This window comes from Anabrus simplex, chromosome 11, assembly GCF_040414725.1.
Source record: "Anabrus simplex isolate iqAnaSimp1 chromosome 11, ASM4041472v1, whole genome shotgun sequence".
Lineage (NCBI taxonomy): Eukaryota > Metazoa > Arthropoda > Insecta > Orthoptera > Tettigoniidae > Anabrus > Anabrus simplex.
In genome coordinates this window covers 9,928,794-9,952,916 of record NC_090275.1, presented here as the reverse complement: position 1 = coordinate 9,952,916, position 24,123 = coordinate 9,928,794, and the positions used below count along the sequence as shown (strand labels likewise).

At 39.3% G+C, this 24,123-nt stretch overlaps 1 protein-coding gene across 1 annotated transcript; it reads left to right on the top strand.

The window, feature by feature from the left end:
- Positions 1-356: 356 nt before the first annotated feature.
- AlkB (alpha-ketoglutarate-dependent dioxygenase AlkB) lies at positions 357-22,809 on the top strand. The gene is made up of 6 exons (XM_067155468.2): positions 357-510; positions 639-750; positions 841-997; positions 11,792-11,870; positions 19,479-19,672; positions 22,351-22,809. The coding sequence occupies exons 1-6, from the start codon at positions 409-411 to the stop codon at positions 22,757-22,759; spliced, it is 1,053 nt and encodes a 350-aa protein (XP_067011569.2). The 5' UTR covers positions 357-408; the 3' UTR covers positions 22,760-22,809.
- Positions 22,810-24,123: the final 1,314 nt, after the last annotated feature.

The following is a 24,123-nucleotide window of genomic DNA, read 5'->3' as shown; positions in this document are numbered from 1 at the left end:
CATGATGGAACCGGATGGCACCACGGAATTAACACGAAACGATTCCCTGCACAACGTGCACAAATCCCTTTTGTACCGGAATATATAAAAAAGAGAAACAGTGGAAGGAAGCAATAAACAGTAATGAAATAGATAGAATTTAACGCCTTAATTATACACCATGTTCATTAGACAGATTTTTCTCAAGCCTTTGCGCTCTCAATCTTATTTCTGAAAAGGAAGCGAACTTTCGAAACTTTTGAGATATTTTATTGCCACAGGGAAAAAAATTCTCGCAAAGTACAATGGTATTGGCAACCCTGACCACTTGAATTCCATGACATGATGGCGGCGGTGTTAGTGGATGCTGTGTGGGTATAGTCCAGGTCGGTGTATTTTTACATTTTACACCTGTTCATTGGATTCATCATGTTCAAAACATCCTTCAAATATTACAAAAGCAAGTTTCCTCCACCTGATATGTCAGATGTTTTAGATTTTAGCAAGCATTGTACCGAAAATACAGATAAGGTAGGTACATTTTAGGTTATGTTGTTAATAATATCTCGTTCCATGGAAAGAACATGTGTTAAAAGTGTGTTATTGCTTAAATAATGTTTAGATTTAACATTTTAAATGCCTCTGCTTATCATTTTCAGCGCCTTTTATTTAGAGAAAGAGAATGTATTTTGAAACATGAGTCTGACATAATGATGATCGGATTAAAGCCAGTTTCCGAATGGAAGATGTATGAAATTGTTGACAAACCAGGTGATCATTATTTTCCTTTAAACTTAACATTTTCCACTTGAATATTTCAACATGAAGTAGAGTTGTGTAGTTGAAATTTCTTGGTTGTAGGTTTACTATTCATTCAAAATCCGTTTACTGCCGAGGGACAGAGGTATTGGGTATGCAGATGCCTTAGAGATTTTCCTTCAAAACCCCTGAGCCGCTTAAATCTTGATGCTCATGGGGATTTAGCTAAAGATGAAGATTGGTGGGAGGTATGTCAGAGGTATGTAGACCTATAAATTCTTTCATTATCTTTACCTATATCGTGTATATGAAAAGAGTGAGAAAGGTTTCCCCGCAACTTACCATTCTCCTTTCTCTTATCTTCTTTCCTTTCTCATGATCAACCCTTTCTCTAACAACTTCAATAGCATTAGATTTGTGAAACTAGGGTGTGGTGTTCTCATGCGCCTTCTCCTTCACAGCCCTTCTTTTCTCTTACGATTTGCAGGAGAATGATATGTTCACTACCAATGCCAGGGACCCACTACCCTAATCCTACTGTAGAAATATATTATTCTTTATAACCAAGTATTGTGTCATAAATTATGCTACATTTTCCAGTAGAAATTCAGTGTGTACTCCAAAAGTTCTGTACCTTTCTAATGGATATGAAATGATGCAAATATTATCTGGAATACCTCGTAGAGGAGAGATGTGTTCACTACCAATGCCAGGGACCCACCCGCCAGCTCCCAGAAGTGCATGTACTTCTATAACCTAATTAAATGTAGCATGCACAATGGAATGGCATTGCTGGAGCAAGTACTAGCATTTTCATTGACTGAGATTAATACAATATGTAAAAGGTGACGAGAATCTAATTGTGATGGGAGACTGGAATGCAGTGGTAGGCCAGCGAAGAGATGATAACACAATAGGAGAATTCGGATTGGGACAAAGGAACGAAAGAGGAAGTTGGCTGGTTGAATTCTGCACTGATCATAATTTAGTCCTTGCCGATACCTGGTTCAAACACCTCAAACGACTGCTGTATACGTGGATGAGACCTGGAGACACTGGAGGGTATCAAATAGATTTCATTATGATTAGGCAGAAATTCAGAAACCAGGTGTTGGATTGCAAAACTTTCCCAGGAGCAGACGTGGACTCTGACCACAACCTGATGGTCATGAAATGCCATCTGAAGCTGAAGAAATTGAAGAAAGAAAAAAATGCAAAAAGATGGGATCCAGACAAGTTGAAAGAAAAGAGTGTGAGGGATTGTTTCAAGGAACATGTTGCACAAGGGCTAAATGAAAAGGCTGAAGGAAACACAATAGAGGAAGAGTGGATAGTTATGAAAAATGAAGTCAGTAGGGCTGCTGAAGAAATGTTAGGAAGGAAGAAAAGATAAACTAAGAATCAGTGGATAACTCAGGAGATTGATGAACAACGAAAATACAAGAATGCTAGAAATGAAGAGGGCAGAAAAGAATACAGGCGATTAAAGAATGAAGTGGATAGAACGTGCAAGGTAGCAAAGGAAGAGTGGCTGAAGGAGAAGTGCAAGGATGTTGAAGGTTGTATGGTCCTGAGAAAGGTAGGTACTGCATACAGGAAAATCAAGGAAACCTTTGGAGAAAGGAAATCTAGGTGTATGAATATTAAGAGCTCAGATGGAAAGACACTTCTAGGGAAAGAAGACAAAGCAGAAAGATGCCAGGAACATATCCAACAGCTGTATCAAGGAACAGATGTAGTTAATTTGGTTCTGGAACAAGCAGAGGCTGTTGATGCTGATGAAATAGGAGACCCAATTTTGAGGTCAGAGTTTGACAGAGTTGTGAGTGACCTAAATAGGAACAAGTCACCTGGAATTGATGACATTCCTTCTGAATTACTGACTGCCTTAGGAGAAAGCAGCATGGCAAGGTTATTCCATTTATTGTGTAAGATGTATGAGACAGGAGAAGTCCCATCCGATTTTCGGCAGAATGTTGTTATACCTATTCCCAAGAAAGCCGATGCTGACAGGTGTGAAAACTACCGCACCATTAGTTTAGTATCTCATGCCTGCAAAATTTTAACACGTATTATGTACAGAAAAATGGTAAAACAAGTTGAAGCTGAGTTGGCAGAAGATCAATTTGGCTTCAGAAGAAATGTAGGAACGTGTGAAGCAATCCTAACTTTACGTTTGATCTTAGAGGATCGAATCAAGGACAAGCCCACTTACATGGCATTCGTAGATCTAGAAAAGGCATTTGATAATGTTGATTGGACCAAACTATTTAAGATTCTGAAGGTGATTGGGATTAGATACCGAGAACAGAGAATTATGTACAATCTGTATAAAAATCAGTCTGCAGTGATAAGAATTGAGGGCTTTGAAAAAGAAGCAGCAATCCAGAAAGAAGTGAGGCAAGGCTGCAGTTTGTCCCCCCTCCTTTTCAGTGTTTGCATAGAACAGACAGTAAAGGAAATCAAAGAGGAATTTGGAAAGGAAATCATAATCCAAGGAGAGGAAATCAAAACCTTGAGATTTGCTGATGATATTGTTATTTTATCTGAGACTGCAGAAGATCTCGAGAAGATGCTGAATGGTATGGACGAAGTCTTGGGTAAGGAGTACAAGACGGAAATAAATAACACCAAAACAAAAGTAATGGAGTGCAGTCGAATGAAGGCAGGTGATGCAGGAAATATTAGATTAGGAAATGAAGTCTTACAGGAAGTAGATGAATATTGTTACTTGGGTAGTAAAATAACTAATGATGGCAGAAGTAAGGTGGACATAAAATGCAGACTAGCACAAGCAAGGAAGAGCTTTCTTAAGAAAAGAAATTTGCTCACTTCAAACATTGATGTAGGAATTAGAAAGATGTGGAGCGTGGCATTGTATGGAAGTGAAATATAGACGATAACTAGCTCAGAAAGAAAGAGAATAGAAGCTTTTGAAATGTGGTGTTACAAAAGAATGCTGAAGGTGAGATGGATAGATCGAATCACGAATGAAGAGATACTGAATCGAATTGGTGAGAGGAGATCGATTTAGCTAAATTTGACGAGAAGAAGAGATAGAATGATAGGACACATCTTAAGACACCCAGGACTTGTTCAGTTGGTTTTTGAAGGAAGTGAAGGTGGTAAGAACGATAGGGGTAGACCAAGGTATGAATATGACAAGCAGATTAGATCAGATGTAGGATGCAATAGTTACGTAGAAATGAAAAGGTTAGCGCAGGATAGGGTCGCACGGAGGGCTGTATCAAACCAGTCTATGGACTGATGACTCAAACAACAACATAATCGGATATGATGTCATTCCCAGCAATCAAGACAAATATATTTGGTTATCAACTCGCATACAATAAATGCAACCTGCGCATCCAGGCCAATCTCTGTCATGAGAATATTGGCGCCAAACTCCCTTCGAGAGACATGATATAGGCTTTTGGGTTTATGCCGTGTCAAGAAAATAAGGTGAAATTCTTTACGTTTTGCAGAGAACTGTGCTCTGCATCATCAGAAGAAAATCTTGACTGTCCACGAGAAAGGCTTCTTAAACAAGAGGCTTTTTTTCTATGGCCATGACTCATACTACCCTCATGGCAAGAAAAAAAAAAAAAGGTCGTTTAGCCTTTGGCCTTAACCTGAAGGCTTACACAATCATCTTTTCCCTAATTCCTAGGTTCACAAATTGGCAGCCTTGTGCACTGCGCGATCATGTCGTCCATGAAAAAGAAAGAAATGACAGTGAAAGAGGAAAAGAAAACCTCAAAGATATACCGTCATTATTAGAAAATGATCTGGTAGAGTCAGCTTTACTTATCATAACGAATTTCATTAAATCAGTTCAAATTAGAAAACCTCCCAGAACAGCTAAACCTTGGTTCGACGGGGAGTGTTACAGACTTCGCAGAAAAACTTTGGACCTACTAAATAAAACCAGCTACACACACATTATTGATATACTCAAAGTGTACGCTGCAAAAAGAAAAGCGTACAAATCATTAATTAAAGAAAAGAAAGCCAATTATATTGAACTACAAGCAGAAGATGCTCTGAAAGATCCTTTATTAGGCTTAAAGCACAAAACAACCATCCACACCGCAGAACTCGCATTAACCAACTGGGAAATCCACTTCTCCGACATTTTAAATAAGGAAAACGTAAAAACGGCCTTGGTTCTTCAGAAAATGAAAAAATCCAGACTCCTCACACCTTAAAAGAAACAAAATTGAACATGCGATACTAAATACAAAGAATAAGAAAGCGGCAGGCCCTGACGGTTTGTTCAACGAAAATTTATAAGACAATACAGAAATTTTGTTACCTATATGGACTTGGTTATTTAATGTCTGTTTCACAAAAGGAATTATTCCACGGAGTTAGAGAGAATCAATTATCAAAAATTTATATAAAGGAAAACGGGATTAAGAAGACCCAAATTCGTACAGAGACATTGCCCTAGAAAATAATATATATAAAGTATTCTCGAAAATCCTTGCTAAAAAACTAAGCATCCTAACCTGGGACCATATACCGGAGCAGCAGTTCGGTTTTATGAAAGGACGGGGAACACTTCACGCCGTTAAAAACCTGTTGGACAACATACAAGATGCATTAAGATTACCCAAAGGAAAGTTCTTTGCCATATTTGTCGATTTCACAAAAGCTATTACAAGATATTAGAATCATTCCGTATTGACGGTTTTCACTTTACAATGGCGAAAAATGAAAGTATCCTCCTATTCAATACATCATATATTCCGTCATTAGAACGGAGTAAACAAGTTCAGACATGTTTCGGCTCGTTTGAGCCATCTTCAGTGAAAAAAATTAGGGGGGTTGGAAAAATTTACATAATATGAGTTGAAAAAATGCTATAAAACATAATGAAAGCGCAAATGAAAAAACAAACAAAAGAGAGCCTAGACGGAAACAAAATAGTACAAATATACAATATTTACATCAATATACAGAGCAAAAAACAACTTAATGCGACAAAATTCAGTGAAACAGGTGTTAATTTGAAATAATAATTGATACTAAAAACTGCGTTAACCTAAGAAACAAGGGAATGAGAAAACAAATGATGCAGATGGAAATGAATAATAGTAGCACATGGTGAGGTTGTGGACCTCATAGTTTACAAATTATTAGTTTATAAAAACGACAAAACAGTTTGAAATCGCTGTCAAAATCCTAGTGGAAACCCATCACATAAAATTGGTCAGGAGGAGAGCGGGAGCAAACATTTTGAGAGAAACCAAGCCTGAATTAACCTGCAGGCGAAAAGCCTGTGATAAGGAGAAAAAACACCTTAAATTTAAGGCTTCAGAAATAGCAGCATTCTTAATATCTTCTCAATCTAGCGGTCCCTTTCTTCATTATTGTTTCATAATGTTGGCTGGTGTTTTGCCTTATTATAGAGGGGTCGGAAGGGCCGCATATAAAAATATGAGAAGCTGTGTTAGGTAGAAGACAGATGCATAGTAAATTGTAGTAATCTAGTGGAAACCGTCAATGAAGTTCTAATGGTGTGCAGTAGGTGGTTGTCCTCTCTAGTGGCCTGGCTTTCTCAAAGTAACGGTCTCGTTTGTGTGATCGGGTCTATTGTTGGTTCGGCTGTGAACTTGTTTACTCCGTCTAATGACGGAATATATGATGTATTGAATAGGAGGATACTTTCATTTTTCGCCATTGTAAAGTTCACAAAAGCTTTTGACTCCTTGTAGGTCCATACTGATTACAAAATGAGGAAACACGATCGGTCATGATAATCCATTGAAGGTAGGAATAATAAACAGCCTTTTGGCACAAAACGAAGTAAGAATTCATGATGGCAAAATAACTTATATCCTGTTAAACAGTGCAATGGAGTATTACACGGTGATCCTATCAGTCCGCTTCTGTTCAATATCCCACAGCAGACATTACAAAAAGAATTCATAACTCAACCAAATTGTACCTACCGAGCTCGATAGCTGCAGTCGCTCAAGTGCGGCCAGTATCCAGTATTCGGGAGATAGTAGGTTGGAAGCCCACTGTCGGCAGTCCTGAAAATGGTTTTCCGTGGTTTCCCATTTTCACACCAGGCAAATGCTGGGGCTGTACCTTAATCAAGGCCATGGCCGCTTCCTTCCCACTCCTAGCCCTTCCTTATCCCATCGTTGCCATAAGACCTATCTGTGTCGGTGCGACGTAAAGCAAATAAAATTTTTTTTTACCTAGGCCTATATGCTGATGACCCAGTGATAGGTTCTAACAACAAAGATGATCTTCAAGCAACTATGGACAACCTTGAAAAATATGCTGAAGACAACAAACTTAAAATTAACCTGGACAAAACGGTGCAAATGGTTTTCAGAAAGGGGGGGAGATTACCAGCGGGCATCGGCATAACATACAAAGAAGAGAGGTTTAATATAGTGAGCTCCTTTAAATACCTCGGCATCACACTTCAGCCAACGTCAGCTTCATTTAAGATCCATATAAAGGAAAGGGCATCGGCAGCCATTAGGAGTATTTATGACATACAGGACCCTACAAAACTATCTTTAACCACAGCAATGTTCCTCTTCCAAGTAAAGATTGTTCCAGTAATCACTTATGGTTTGGAACTAATGTGGGATTATCTCATGTTAAATGATTTAAATTGCATAGAGAACGTGAAAACCAGATTTCTCAAACGAACGTTAGGCATTTCAGAAATGGCACCATCTAGAATGGCATACATACAGGCACATGAGCCTTTTCTTATGGAAGAACTTAGATTGCAGCTACCATCTATGAAACAGGAAGCAGAATTCCTACAATTGAGAACAAGGAAAAGAGAGGAAATAGATCTGTTTCTACTCCAATGAAGCCACGATCAACAGGAGATGGATCGGACCGAACAACGACTTAAGGAGCACAATAAACAGACTGGCAGTTCACGGCTTTCATCATATGCACGCGAAAAGGTTTCCATGAACTCTCTATAGACTCTGTGTATCCTGTGCAGTAAACAGTGTGAAAAATATCATTTCAGCAATTTTGCAAAAAGAGTAAAGTCACTGATAAACTACAGCAAGGAATAATCTTTGCACATTTGTGCGCTATTCTGTTTAATAATAAAAATGACAGTGAAATGATGCTCAGATGTCTGCGCTGTAAACAATGTTTGATGGTGTCAATATTCTGCAGTTCATACTGAATCTTTGCCCATTTTCCATACCAGTCACATCTGTATCCACTGCCATTGCTGAAATTTATATGGAATGGCATCACTCCGCAGAATTCGAGATTTCACCACTGATCTGCATTTTGGGCTATCACCCAGGTGGCAGATTCCCAATCAGTTGTTTATACAGTTTTTTCTTAAATGAACTTGGAAATTTATCAAACATTTTCCTTGGTAAATTGTTGCAATCTCTAATTCTTCTTCCTATAAACGAATATTTGCCCCCCATTTCTCCTCTTGAATTCCAAGTTTATCTTCATATTATAAACTTCCCTATGTTAAACTCCATTCAAGGTTACCCGCCTACTAATGTCATACCACACAATATCTCCACTGGCAGCTTAGTGGAGCAGCTCTTGTCCTAACTGCTTACTCTTCCTAGCCTAAAATATGCAACATTGTTTTAACACTACTGTACTCTTTTGTCAGAACTCACCCAGAATAAATCATGCTGTTTTCCTTTGGATCTTTTCCAGTTCTTGAATCAAGTAATCCTGGTGACGGCCCTGTGCACTGGAACCATACTGTAATGGGGGTCTCACTGGTGACTTATATGTTCTCTCTTTAACATCCTCTCTACAACCCCTAAATACCCTCATAACCACTGTTACAACCTTCCACAGTGAAGATCTTCCCTTATATTAACACTTAGGTACTTTCAGTGATACCCAAGAGTTATTTTCAATCCTTGAACATAATAATAACAACTTTTTTTTTTTTTTTTTTGAGTCTTTCACAAATACTCTAGAGAATAACATTATTTGTGAAAAGCCTTATCTGTGATTCCAGTTCGTTACTCATGTATATAACCGTTGTTGGCACTGTCACAACAAGGTAGAAACACTTGCTTGCATCCTCAGTTACTGCGCGCATGGAGAAGCTGCGATCTTTCATTGCTAAGCATTAAGGGACTCAGACTTTACAGTCTTTGAGGAGGTTCACTGTCCCTCTGTTACAGGCAGCACCCATCAAATTAACATACCCTTCAAAGACCACCGAAAGGGCTTTATAATACATCTGATGATTGGATTTGAGACATCCAAAACACTACCCAGTCAGGTACATGAAGAAAAGAAAACAACATATGAACCGACGATCCCAGTCTATCAACAAGAGTACGAGTTGGATGATCTCAAAACCATTGGATTAGTGGCCAGCGCTTGAGGTGCCATTTCTCTCTTTTTCATCAAGTTCTGCGAATCTTTTAACCTCGATTAGCCATTAAGAAGACAAGTTGCAATGACTGCCTTGAAATATTCAATCCAAATTCTGAAGAACTATATCTCACCAACTTTTTAATGCAATAACATATGAGGCGTGTTTTTTAAGTAAGAACCGTAACTACACAATGAAAGACGATTTTCAAACACCACATTTATTTGCAGATTCTACAGACTTTACTGTATTTAGAACATAGCCACCAAGTTTGTTTAAACACATATCATACCTTACAACTAAGTGTTGAATACCCTCTTCATAGAAACTTGCCGCCTGCTCCGATAACCAAAAGTTCTTGATCTTGCGCTGGGACAGAGTTTGTTTGGCCTTCACCTTTACAGGCGAATATGTGTGTCTCCATTCTATGCTCTGTTGCTTCGATTCGGGCGTGATATGTGAAACCCATTTTCGTCTCCCGTTACGATCTGACTCAACATCTGATCAAAAATTAGATGTTGGCTTTTCAGGCGTTTGCTCTATTAACCAGCGCTTCGTCTTAGGTCTGACACTAGACTCGTCAGAGTGGGATGTGTCAGACCCTACCCACTGACGCTGGGGTATATGCAGGTGAACTTATCAGAAGCCTATTTATGAGGCACAGTCTGATAACTGCATATGGGTCTGATACATCCCACTCTGACGAGTCTAGTGTCAGACCTAAGACGAAGTGCTGGTTAATAGAGCAAACGCCTGAAAAGCCAACATCTAATTTTTGATCAGATTTTTGATATGCTCTATTGGTGGAAAAATATCTAATTCCCTCCATGGGAACTTAGAATTTCCATCTGGCTCAACGTGTCGTCACCTTCTCCGGCATAACGAGTCAAAAACATCATCAAACACTAAATTTTTTTGTTTTTGTGGTCCTCCCTTAGGAGTTTAGGGACGTGTCTAGGTCAATGCTTTACAAAATCGTTTCTGAAAATCTAAACTTTAGGAAACTGTGATCCCAATCATAATTACTTTTTGAAACCTCCCTCGTGCCTCTCTTAACCATATCCCCCCCATGGTGCAATAGCCCCAAAGGGCCATGGCCTACCAAGCGACTGCTGCTCACCCCGAAGGTCTGCAGATTACGAGGTGTTGTGTGGTTGGCACGACATATCCTCTCGCCCGTTATTCTTCGCTTTCTAGACCAGAGCTGCCATCTCACTGTCAGATAGCTCCTCAATTCTAATCACATAGGCTGAGTGGACCTCGAACCAGCCCTCAGGTCCAGGTAAAAATCCCTGACCTGGCCAGGAATCTAACCCGGAGCCTCTGGGTAAGAGGCCAGCACGCTACCCTACACCGCGGGGCCAGCCTCTTAACCATACGGTACTGCTTAATAGTCCTACTTTTATAAGCATCCTTCTAACACATTTATTTTTAACTACAGCTAAAAGAGCTTCCACTTCAGTTTCTCTATAGAGCTCATTTAGTTTTATCAGCACCACCTCTAGGTGCCATTAGCAACTGTGGCACAGTAAATAATCATAAGCAAACGAAGTAAAGAAGCCAGTCATCAGTTGGTAGCCCATCCTGTATCCCAAGCAACAAAGAAGCAGCAGGGGTGCATTTCCTCAGGTTCTGCCGTATTCTCTTTGAAGGTTCCCCAACATCCATTTCCTTCGGCTCTCTCCAAATTTTATTTATTTGCACCCTAATTTCTCTCAGTTGTTGGACTTGTACCGATAAGGGATACCTATAACGATTTTCAACCTTATCCATCCAGTTGTACTGCACTTAGATATGCAACCACCATGGGCCACATTCTTGAAATATTTCTTTAATACCCAAAGTGCAATTTTCTGGTAAATAATTATTGTTACAAGTAATGAACTTCATTCCAGTTCCACAGTGACTTCAATATTTAAGATGAAATTCTAAAAGAATTGAATTTTATAAAGCCCACCTGTTCAATTCACTTCTGCCATTTAATAAAGGGTCTGTTTAAAAAGTTACATAGTTGTTTAAAAAACTCCTAGGACATGTTTCGGCCTAGCCTAGAGGTCATCATCAGCTAAAAGAACATAAAGAAGAAAGACATATGATAAAAACAGTGATATATAAAATATCTGAGATAAAATAGAATGAACAAATGCAATAGGAGTTCATGTTAAAATGTACATGGATTCAAACCTGGACGAATTAAGTTGTAAGTGTGGGTCCAACCCTATTTAATGCAGTATTGGTTGGCTGGAGGAAATATTTAAGAATTGTGAAGACTGTTGTTCTAATTTGCCTCTACAAGCATAGGGCTGAAGGAAAGAGGACAGCCCTGAAGATGGTTTTCCTTGGTTTCCCATCATCACACCAGGCAAATACTGAGGCTGTACCTTAATTAAAGCCACGGCCGTCCTTCCCACTCCTAGCCCTTTCTTATCCCATTGTCGCCATAAGACCTGTCTGTGTCGGTGCAGCGTAAACAAAATCGTTTAATAGATCTAATATTTTGGTTTTTTATCAGGTGAGGCATGCGCCAAGACACACATGAACAATCCCCTCCCCTGCTGAAAATTAGCAATAAATTGCATTAGTAATCGTTCCTGCATCCTCTTACCTTTAGTTAATGATGTTCCCTGCATCCTCTTACCTTTAGTTAATGATGTTCAATCTATTACGAGTGTATATTTTCCTCCATTTCAGACATCCTGACAGAAATAAAGCCCTTCTGTCTAAATTGAGATGGGCGACTCTGGGCTACCATCACAATTGGGACACAAAAGTGAGTATTAGGGAAATATTTATTGGCTATAAAAAATATTACAAGCCAGTGTAATTCTATAGTAATGTTATATATTTAATCAAAAAGTGGTCTTAATTACGTCTGCTTTCTCAGTACATCTTAACTGTGATAATAATAATAATAATAATAATAATAATAATAATAATAATAATAATAATAATAATAATAATAATAATAATAATCATATGGCCTCAACTACTGTTTGCAAACATTTTTATTGGATGCCATCGGGCTGTTTGCTTGTCAATTTCGACATTCTGTTTTACTCTAGGCCTACTAGATGGCACAGTAAACCGAATCTCTCTTGGGCGGCTATGGCTGAATTTTAATGAATTTTGTCGAGTAAACACCAAATAATACCAATATAAATGGTCCGTTATTGGACATTATAAATTTTCCAGCTAACTCATTCCTGGTTGCCAGCGTTTCGCCCCCATGTGCTAGGCTGGGCTCGTCAGTTGGTACCTAGCACACCTACCAATACGCTGGCTAGTGCACATCATGGAGGCCACTGCATAGACTAACTGTAACCACCAGCAGTGCCAATGCACTATGAGAGACTTTGTCTCATTATCAAAAATTGATGCCTGCTTGGCCATTCCCTGTGGGAATCAACATCTATATCTTTAACACCAAATGTTTCACCAAAGATCTTTTACATGCTGACATGTACAACAGGGAGTTTTAAATGGATTTCCCTCCACCCTTAAAAAATCTGACTACCTCTGCGGGTTTGAACCTGCTATCCTGGGATCCGGAGGCTGTCACTCTACCACTGATCCACAGAGACAGCTTTAGCTGTGATGAGTGACGGTTAAAGTGAAGCTGTAAGGAAGAGGAGTGAAGTAACGAGACCTGAGCATTCGTCGGTACGTTTGGGTGATGATGTCCTCGTACAGGTCAATGCCCATGCGTGACCTTTATGTCTGGGCTAGAGGTCATTAAGGCAGGGATAATCTCCACAGTCACACCACGAGCCATTTGATTTTGTCACCGCATGTAATGGGCTCCCACTGTGATTTAAGAGGATGGATGATTCTGTGGTTCAACATGTACTGACATTCCTGTTTAGTAATGCTCAGTTTATGTGGATCCAACTGGTGCGATCTACAAAACACTGGGTGTTGTGTTGTAATGTAATGTCTTAAATCATGTTTAATATCTTTGGGCATGAGTAGTGGTGTGGTCATATCAGGGAATTTCTTCAAAATTCATCAGAATTTACAAATGATGCTAAGAGAACTGACAGCAAGAGTTTCTTTGATAGCAGTAACATTCGCGAATACAGTAGAACCTCGATTCTGCGGACTAAATGGGACCAGAAGTGGTCCAGAGGAATGAAATCCAGATTATAGAAAAATAATGCGAAAAATGCCATTATATAAGGGGCAGTCAAATAAAAATCAAACACCCGCCGTAACACACATTCCATGTGAAATGTGGCAACACTGTTGTTACGTATCGATGCTGTCACGCAGAACTACAGGTGCACGGACTGGTCTAATGTATTCGTCCAGCTGCAGAAATGGAGGCAAGCAAAGAAGAGCAGAGAAGTGCAGGTTTTTTTTGGTGGCTGAAGTACACAAAACTCATCGTCGTACGTCTGCTGTGTGTCGTGCACATTGCATGTCCATAATGAGTGTCCATGAGTGGCATAGGAGATACCAAGTAGGGTTCACATCACTGCAGGAAGATGATTGCCCAGAACAGGCCCATCGAGCCATTACTCCTCGTGTGATAGAGTGTTTGAAGGCCTTATCTGGGAAAGCCAACAAATCACGGAGGAAGAAGTTCCTGTTCAGGTCGGCATTAGTCATGGCCCTGTGCATGCCGTCGGTTTCATTCGCACAAGGAAGTGCAAGAGTGGGAGCATTTGTGGATCCGTCAACGACCTGATCGTCTCATCTTCCAGTGGGATAAACGTATTAACGCTTTTGGTAAATCCATGCTCATGTTGTAGCGGGTGCACGGTTTGCAACTGACCGCCCCTTATCTGTACAGGAATAATAGCTGAGCCAATTAAAACAGTTTGAGGTTACCGTACTACACATAATTAATAAAGAGATTATACAGTGTACAAAACAATGCATGGAGTACTGTATTTCAGTTGCTTATTAATCACTTAATCACTAAAACATGAAATGTAATCTGTAGTGAACTGTTTATATATACTGGTGATCATTTTCTCATTATCACCGGGCGAGTTGGCCGTGCGCGTAGAGGCGCGCGGCTGTGAGCTTGCATCCGGGAGATAGTAGGTTCGAATCCCACTATCGGCAGCCCTGAAAATGGTTTTCCGTGGTTTCCCATTTTCACACCAGGCAAATGCTGGGGCTGTACTTTAATTAAGGCCACGGCCGCTTCCTTCCAACTCCTAGGCCTTTCCTGTCCCATCGTCGCCATAAGACCTATCTGTGTCGGTGCGACGTAAAGCCCCTAGCAAAAAAAAAAAAAAAAAAAAATTTCTCATTATCACATGGTCATTGTATGCAGTAAATACAGTGAGCTTCTCTCATTCGTGGGCCGACAGTGCGGGCAGTTCAGGTCCTTGCTTAGAACATGTATTGAGTGTTGATCTGTCACTCCAGCTGTTCTCATAATACCTGCACATGCGTACATGGTAGAGGAAAGGGTATTTATGAACAATAATTATATGAAAACAGAGTCTTGCAGGGAAGTCATTAGGCGATTTGTAACACAATTTCCAGGTGTACGCTGTCTACACAGAGAGGCCATCAGGAAACTCGTAAACAAATTGAGAGGAACTGGTTCTTTACTCGATGAGCAGCGAAGTGTTAAGAATGTGTACTTAATGGGGAAAAAGTAAATGAAATAGCACAAAAATTAAAAGATATGCCTACAAAATCCTTAAGACTACTTGGACAAGAAGCTGGGTTTTCGAAGAGCTCAGCATGGCGAGCCACGAAAATGTTAACATTGAAACCGTTCAAGGTAACTGCATCCACGTGATCACGATAAGCCGGTACGTTTCTGTAATTGGATGTTGCGAAACGTTCATGATTGATCCCCGCTTAATATTTTTCTCTGATGAAGCATAGTTCCATTTACACAGGTATGTTTTGACACAGAATAACAGATATTGGAGTACAGAAAACTCCCATTGCATATACTGCCCCCGTTATTCCTGACATGCTCAGCTGGAGAGCGAGAGTCTCAAGGGTGAACCGTTCGCTGACTGGCTTCGCTTATTTTTGAAGGCAGGGAAAGAGACAAGGACTAGCGACAATAATACAAAAAGATTTAAACAACAGGTTTTGACATTTATTTACAACTAGCACTCAGTAACAATTAACAAATTAACATTAAATAAATCTTGATGGTAATTCAAAATTAAAAATCTTCTCAGCCGGTTCCCTTAGATACAGCATTTAATTTCTCCGACCTTTTGAAGTTGAATTATGCTGTAAGTATACAAATTTATATTAGCCTACTTCTGGCTCAACGAAACAAAAAATAAAATTTTATATTTGGAGACCTCCTCCTGGTAATACCGTAATTATTTACAAGTTGAAAAGAAATCAAATCTCAATGAGCTATCTGACTCATAACTGGTCCTGAACATTTAAATTATCAGATCCCTTCATGACAACATCCATTAGTTCAAATGAAATTTTAAATTCTTTGAGTAACTGAAATAAATTATGGCGTCAAGATTTTACAAAAAAATATTTAATCACGTTGTTTTACTCGTGGATAATCTTATATTACATCGTCTCATTCATCAAACATGAGATCCATTGAACTAGACTTATAAATTTATTCAAATAAACATTAGTTAAAGTTGTCTCTGTCAGACTTATTTCCATCAAATTGTACTCGTACAATAATTATTTCCATGAAACTTCCTTAAATATTTGTCAGAACAACACGTGAAGTTAACCTTTAACATCTGTCACCTTGAGAAAAATTAACATTACAAGCTTTACAATAACAGTGAACTTTGTCCAGGCGCATTAAATAATCCCTCCTTATTCATTGGTGTCGGATACTTTGACCTTATCTCAACTTAATTCTAAAATAAAATTTACTAAACATTTAACTTCCAATAAATCAGATCAACTCAAACAATGGTGTTGATAACCACAGCCCAGCATGATGAACACGTGGCCAGGTCGAAACCACATTTCAAAAAAATATCACAAGTCACTGAAATTGCTACCACACACACACAACATTCACACAAAGACACACGAGAATTATTTACATTATTTACAACAAATTCCAGACTTTGAATTTTATATTTTGATTTTTAACCCTAGGCACATGAAATATCACTATGATGATGTCAGTTAAAAAATCCATATACGACTCTCAGAAATGTGATGAAATCTGAGTGATCACTTAGTCAAAGATGATGAAAATTTCACAACGTTAGTCGTAATAACATCAGGGGTTGATATCTGGAAGAATTGTCTACAGATATGCACATAGTACAGGTCAAATATTAGCATTTGCATTCATGGTTCATGAGTCACAACATTATTATTACCTAAATCTACATTCATCAATCAACACGTGCTCCACATTTGAAGAAATTGCGTTTTACCACACACATACTCTTCAAATAAAATTCAATAAATGAATTCAACAATTCAATAAATACAGTAAACGATCAGTCGGGATTCTGCCATATTCTAGGCTCATATTCATCCTAATTGAGCACACATTAACATCCTACAACAAGATCAAGCAATATTTAAACTCATGACCCTTATTCATTCATTTAACCCGAGGTGGAATTTTTATTATATTATTATTATTATTATTAGCCCGCCTGGTGGCCATGATCGTTAAGGCGCTGAAGTCTAAAAACGGTCTAACACCGAGGTTAGCCGATTCGAGTCCCGTTGGTCGAAAAAATTTTCACCATCAGAATGTTGGCCGGCAGGGTAGGGGAGGTGGTGGTATACAATTTCTAATCACTAGATTGCGTGCCAAAAGCCTGGATTAAATTCCAAACCTCTCCGCAGTGCTCATATGGAGTGAGGGCATATGACGCTGTTGATGGTGATTCGTCCGTCGGATGGGGACGTTAAGCCTTGAGCAGACCCCTTGGTGCTATTCGACAGGAGTAGGCTATGTGCCGGCACCGGGTTTTCACCCTCTCCCTACTATCATATTTCACGTCATTCATTTCATCTCTCATTAACTCCTCTGATGAGGTTGACGTCAGGAAGGGCATCCGGTCATAAAAAACTGCCACGACAAATTCATCTCACCTCATACCCGACCCCGTAGGGAAACGGGACAAGGGTTGGACAAACATATTATTATTATTATTATTATTATTATTATTATTATTATTATTATTATTATTATTATTAGATGTGCTAGATATTAAATTTACGTAAGTCAAAGTTCGACAATAAGCCAGATGACACTAACACGCGTTAAATCCAACAAGAATCCAACATAGAAATCCGGCGTAACAAACATGCCGTAAATCTGTCCCACATGGTTTCCACATTGAAAATATTTTCAAAATTAAATTATTATTTATCGATGAGGACAATGATTTTTAAGTAACCCTGGACTACTAAATGAGAGATTTAGAGTAATTACAGAAGACACGTGCACATCTAGCTACTCTAATAGAATCCAATAATCACTCACATTTTCCATGTGAAAGAAGGATGAAAATATTAACTACTTCTGCAAATCTAGAAGAAATACTACCACTAATGAATAAGTAAGCATTATTTCTACAAAGATGAACAGATAAAACATTGGAAAAGGGTACTTAAATGTATGATGAAACTGGATCTCTGCCGATGATCTGGAATTACTTGATCACATGTTGTTGGTTATCTGCTTCCATCGTTGTCTCCTCATGTTAGATGTCGCCTACATTTTAGTACACCATCGCAGCAGCGAAGTCCAATGCAGAAATAGTGTAGGTTTTCTCTTCAGATCGTTGAAACATCTTGACGAACTCCAATAACCACGTGGCGGTCCTCTTCTTTCTTCTAGTACGGCGAAGGTCGAAACTGACATAAATTTTTAGGAGATATTCCACACACAAATATGTAGAGTTTTAGAGATGAACAACACATAACTTAGCCTGCGAAAATCTGCCAGAATCTATGACTATTGTACTATAAGAGGGTAGTTGATTTGTAATGCCGTCGAGTAGAAATATTGCAGAGTCCAGTGACACAGTGCCTGTGTTGTAAAATCCCAGAATAATTCAAGTAAGAGCCTAGAACAAATAAATAAGAGAGCGTTTCTTCTGAAAACTTGAGTATTTAAGCATTTCTCAAGGTGGGTGTGTCTCCATATCGACTCGTGATTAGCCGTTGTCTTACACCTGATAGATCATTACAATTCTCGAAAGTACTCTCGCTCAAAGATTCTGGCATGCATAATTCACCTTGTGGTGGCCTTGAAAGTTTCCACTGGGTCATGTGACACAGCTGACTGGTCGATCAGAAAATCAGTTCTTCGCTCTCGGCAGGTGAGAACCGGTTCCGTACATGTGAACGCGTCTCTGTAACCCAGGCCTGGAAATATATCACCCGTGCTAATGAAATAATAACCTCTTATTTGAGTACACAATTAAATGTTTATTGTAGGCCAAATTTGAAGGGGACAACACGAAATTCCTCTATGTGATGAACAGATTGGAGTATGGTGTGCAGAGAATGGATATAGTATTATAGGACCTATCTTTTTTTCAATGCACAATTAATGCCCAGAAGTACAGCGATAATATGCTCAAACCATTTTTTGACAAACTGACAGTGACTGTCGAAATGGATATTTTCAGCAAGACTCTACCACCACGCATACAGCTAATGGCAGATTAAACTTAAATGAGGAAATTTTTTAAGATCGTGTTATTAGTACGGACTTATGACCGTCATGGTCCGCAGAGGTAACTGTTTGTGACTTTTATTTAAATAAAGTGTATGCAAGAAACCCTCATACGTTGGATGAGCTGAAAGAACATATACAGAGAGTAATAGCATCATTTACAGAAGACGAACTTAGGCTTGTGAATTGGAGTTTCCTAAGGCGATGCTTGAAATGTGCAGATGCAGGAGGAGAACATTTCCAACATCTCCTGTCATAAGGTACGTGCTGTCCTTGTTGCTGTGAGCGGGAGCCAACCAATGAGAGAAACTCACTATTTTATTTATAATGTGAATATATGTTTACTATGTGCATGTTTTTCAATATTTCAAGCATAATTGCATACATATTTCGCGAATTATGGACCGTATAAATCTGGTCCCAAGCACATGCACTGACTACCGTAAGCAAAGTGTTATATTGTAAAAAAAAACCATTGGTGGTAAATAAATACACTCACACTTAAACGTAGTCCTGTTCTTTATGCTGTGTTGGCAACTGTTAGTAGGAAGTAACTGCAAAAGAGCATCAAGTTGCAGCGGAGAGGCTGGCAACTTATCTACGATGTGTATAAACAAGTTGTGCCCTTTATTGTGGAAGGAGTGTGCTTGTGTTCTTATAAATGTCAGTATTTGGTATCTGACACATTATGTGATGAACAACCAAAGTCTGTTGTTTTGCACAGAGAAAGTAACATGCTGCTGAATGACCCAGGTGTACAGCGAGGATGCCCGTAACCCGTTTCCTGCCGACCTGGCCGCTCTTTGCCGGTACGTCGCCCGAGCTGCGGGGTTCGATTGCTTTGCGGCCCAGGCTGCCATCATCAACTTTTATCACATGGACTCTACGCTGTCGGGCCACACGGACCATTCAGAGCAGAACAGAGAAGCTCCTCTCTTCTCCTTCAGGTGATACTTGATCCATTTCTCTGTAACAGACAAGTGTTCAGGGTGACCCATATATTTATAAGCAATTTTTAAAACGGCCGAATATGTTTAATTTAATTATAATTAGTATGGCTAGTTATGGAAGCATCTGGTAGGTGACAGTTATTTTCACAAAATGGCACCACATCGATTAACTTTATAAGAGAAAGTCAAATGTTTACTTGTATTCTCTTTGCAATGATTGTGCAGATGTAAAATGCCGTATGGCCATCAAGTACGGGTTCCTTCGACTTTCTCTCATCATGATCAGAAGTATTAACTCGGTGTTTGATTCAGTGGGCAACGTATAACATAATACACATGCGGTTAATAAGGACAGCATACAGCAGTTGCAGAATGTGTTAGCCAGCTCGCTTGCCAAGCACAGATCATAAAGGCGTTTGTCTATCAAGTTGGGTGTTTCTTGAATAAGTGTGCAAAGAATGTTCAAAGATCTGAGGCTAAGACCCTGCCATCCTCATCTGGTCAATGCGCTGAATGAGGACGATCCTGACAGGCGTGTCCAGTTTGCCGAGGTTTTGCAGTAATGTTCTTTTAGTTTGCTTGCCTGCTACTTCACTATGCCTTGGAGCAGTGAATATGACAACATTCAGAGTCTGTTTGAGTGGTGGTGGTAGTGTCTATTATTGTTTTAAGAGAAAGTACAACTCGGCAACCATCCTCCATTAACACTAATCACAGGGAGAAATTGCAAGGGATCTTACACTTCAAAAAATGAAGATATCGGCCAAAGAAAGACAAGGGCCACGAAGTGTGTAAACCTGAATGACTCCCTAGGTCTCGAATGCTCTAATACCGTTGGGGTCAAAAAAGAACAAGAGTTGAACCTGGGAGTTCAGATAACATAGATGAAAGTGAGGAGCCTTCACACAAGTAAGCAGAAGCAATGCCAGGATTCAGGTAAGAGCCCCTAGGGCCCCTTTAAGTTGCTCTTACTACAGGCAGGTAATAACGTGGGTGTTATTCTACCACTCGCATGCACAGGAGGAAGAGTCTCCTTGAAAGTCTTGTGGGTAATAGATCAAAATTAACTGAAAAGAATGCACATAATAATAATAATAAAATGAGTTAGCCTTCTCCTGCTTTCTTGGACAGGACGGTGGAAGTTTTTTTCCTAAAAGACCTTTCCATGGTTGACTTTCGAAGGCAGTTAACCTTGGGTGGAGCAAGCTCTGATTTACAACTACGGTTGTTAACCGCAGAGGGACAAACCCAGATGTTCAGGGTTCTGGGTTGGCATTTCCTCCTAACCCAATGAGGTATGGTTCTCCCGCCAATACTCGGGTGGCTAATTGCAGTGGTTTACCACTGGGCGATGAGGTCACCACGAAAAGCCAACATGGCATAAGAGAATAAATACATTGACCAGAGCGTGATATGTCACCAAGAATACCTACAACAAAAAGGGCCTGTCAATAGCAACAAAATTAAACATTACAAAACAGTCACTCAACCAGAAATAATGTATGCAAGTGAAACCATCTTCAAAACAACTAACACTGCACAAATAGACAAAATACTCAAGACAGAGAGAATAATCATTAGAATGTGTATCAACAAATCACACCGAAAAGATGGACACAGGAGAGTAGCTTCTAATGAAACAGTCTACAAGGAAATAGAACCAGTAATGAGCACAATCAGGAAGAAACGCATTTCAGTTTTTGGGCATCTAATCAGGACACCAGAGAACAGGATCATCAGGAGAATAATAGAAAAATTATGGAATAGTAAATGCAACATTAAGTGGATTACAGAAATCAAGAAAGATATGGATGAACTATAAATTACAGTGGAAGTCCTAAGAAACAAAACCGACAAAATCAGGAAACTCACAGACAAGCAAACCAGACTGCAAACCAGAATTAACAAACAGACAATAGGAAGGATGATTTCCGATGAAGAAAGAAAGAAAGAAAAATAATATCGTAGAGCATAAAGAAGTACTGTGCTGACAGGAAACTGAAAAATTATTTGTATGAAGTTGGCTAGAGTTGTCCAGTGAAGGCCATAAAATGTAAATATGTAAATAAAATTAGGTTGACAGCTCGTTGTCCTAAAGAGGTTGTGAGATTACGGTTGATTTAGCACAGCCACAATGAAAACATGCAAGTACGGATGAATGAAATGTTTCAGAATAAGTAACAGGATTGTCCTCTGTCAGAACTTTCAGTATTTTTAAATCATATAGATCCATCTCTTTTAAATAATTGAAAAAAACAAAAACAAATGATAATTCTAGGAAATGGTTGTCTGACCAACAGAAGAAAAACAGGTGGATGATGAATTTGATACTAAGGAGGATGTTATACAGGTTTGTTTTGCTCTCAGCATTCTAATGTTACAGGTTCAAAAGAACTGTATTAGTAAAAATAAGTGCCTCTTCATATTCAGTGTGTTTTGATATTTATAACACCAAATCCTTATTCTGAGGTCTTATTTCCAGTGAATACAAATCCTGTGTGTGTTAAATTAAAAAATAGCATGAAAATATTTCTTCGTGTATCACGAGATTTAAATTTGGATTCTGAGTAAACTCACCAACATTTCCAATACAAAGCAAATGGCTACTTAGTGCGCGTTCGTCCCACGAATACATTGGTTTCACTGAGAGTGCATAATTTTGTTTTATGTTCCAGTTTCGGCCAGAGTGCTATATTTCTCCTCGGTGGACCAAGTGTCGAGGACAAGCCGGCAGCAATGTTCCTTCGCAGCGGTGACATCGTCATAATGTCTGGTCCTAGTCGACTGTGTTACCACGGTGTGCCTCGAATCCTGCCTGCCGCTTCTTGTGAATGGGATAAAGTGTTGCCTTCGGATGGACACCGAGAGCTTGCGAATCAAACGCAAACAAAACGACTGAAGTTGAGTCATGAAGGGATGAAATACAGTGAACTGTTCGACAAGAGTATCGTTGATGGTTGTGTGAAGGAGGAGTTCTGGAAGCCGTTTAGAAAGTACCTCAGTGACTCCAGGATAAACATGAATGTTCGCCAAGTGCTGTATCCTGATCAGAAGTGCCTGACACCTCTAGAAATCAAGCCATAATTTTTAATGCCTTTTGTTGGTGGATATGAAATGTCTTGTTTTACTGTTCATCGTTTCCCTGTTTTCATCACTTTCTGTATTTAAATCATCATCTTTCTTCAGGTGTCATCTACTCACAAAAGTTTGTCGATCATGTTCTGTGTTTCCCGTCTCAGAGTTGCCTTGTCAAACTTCTGTCAGAGGTTCTGTGCCCAGAATAACCTTCTCCGTCCGTGTCCTCGTTTCCCCTCTATCTTGCCTTCTATGATCCGTTGTGTCAGGCTGTATTTATTCTTAATGAAGGTGTGTTCAAAACAGGGTGCTTTCCTCCATTTTGGAAGGTTAAGATTTCACACGCTTTCCATGTACGCGGGAGTACCTCGGGGATCGTCCACATTTCAGAGCCCTGAAGTCTGTTCGTAGACAAAGTCCTTGACACTGTATAGGTAACACGCAACACATCACAGTTACACACACGATGGTTTAGTTTCTTGCAGTGCCGTTGCTGGTCCTGATTTCTACATTTTACATTAGCCAGCATTCTCGGTACTTGAACTCCTCGGTGGTAATGCAGTACTACCATTACTCAGTGATATAACGAATGTGTTGTAAATGTATGTGTGGTGTGTCTGTCTTTTCCTCCACAAATTTATAATATCCAGTTTTTAAGAAATTCCTATATTAATCTATGATGGGTATTTTTTACATGACGGTCTTGCCAATCAAGTGTGAACTAATGAATATTGTGGCAGATTCCTTAACCTTCTAATGAGTGCGCACAGCATATGCCATGCAATAATGCAAGCTGCATCCGAAACTGGTAAACAACCTCTGGGGAGTAAGAATTATTTTTAAAAAATTACAATAAACTTATTTATTACAACTTTGAGAGACACAAGAAAGGACATTTTGGATTGAGAAAACACTGTAATTTCATCATCATCATCTTCATTTCCCGTTTCCAGCTTCCCAGGTCATGTTGTGAATCAAGGACCTCCATTGCTGCCTGTCTCTCCACCACTCTTCACCCTTTTTAAGTACATCTTCTGGTTTTCCTCCCCTCTTCTCTATGCACTCTCACACTGAATCTGTCCACCTCTTTCGAGGTCTTCCTCGTGGTCTCTTTCCTGTTAAATTCTCTGAAAAGGCTGCTTTTTTTTTTTGCCCTCTCCTCCCATTCTCATCATATGCCCATACCACTTTAGCTTTGTTGTTTCCACCCTGTCTTAAAGTTTCAAGATTCATGTCCTTTTGCTTATCTCTTGATTTCTAATTCTATCCTTTCTCATCTTTTCCTCGATACCTCGTAGGAATTTCATCTCCGCTGCCTGTATTCTACTCTCCTCTCGTTTTGTTGTAGTCCAGGATCCAGCTGCATAGGTTAA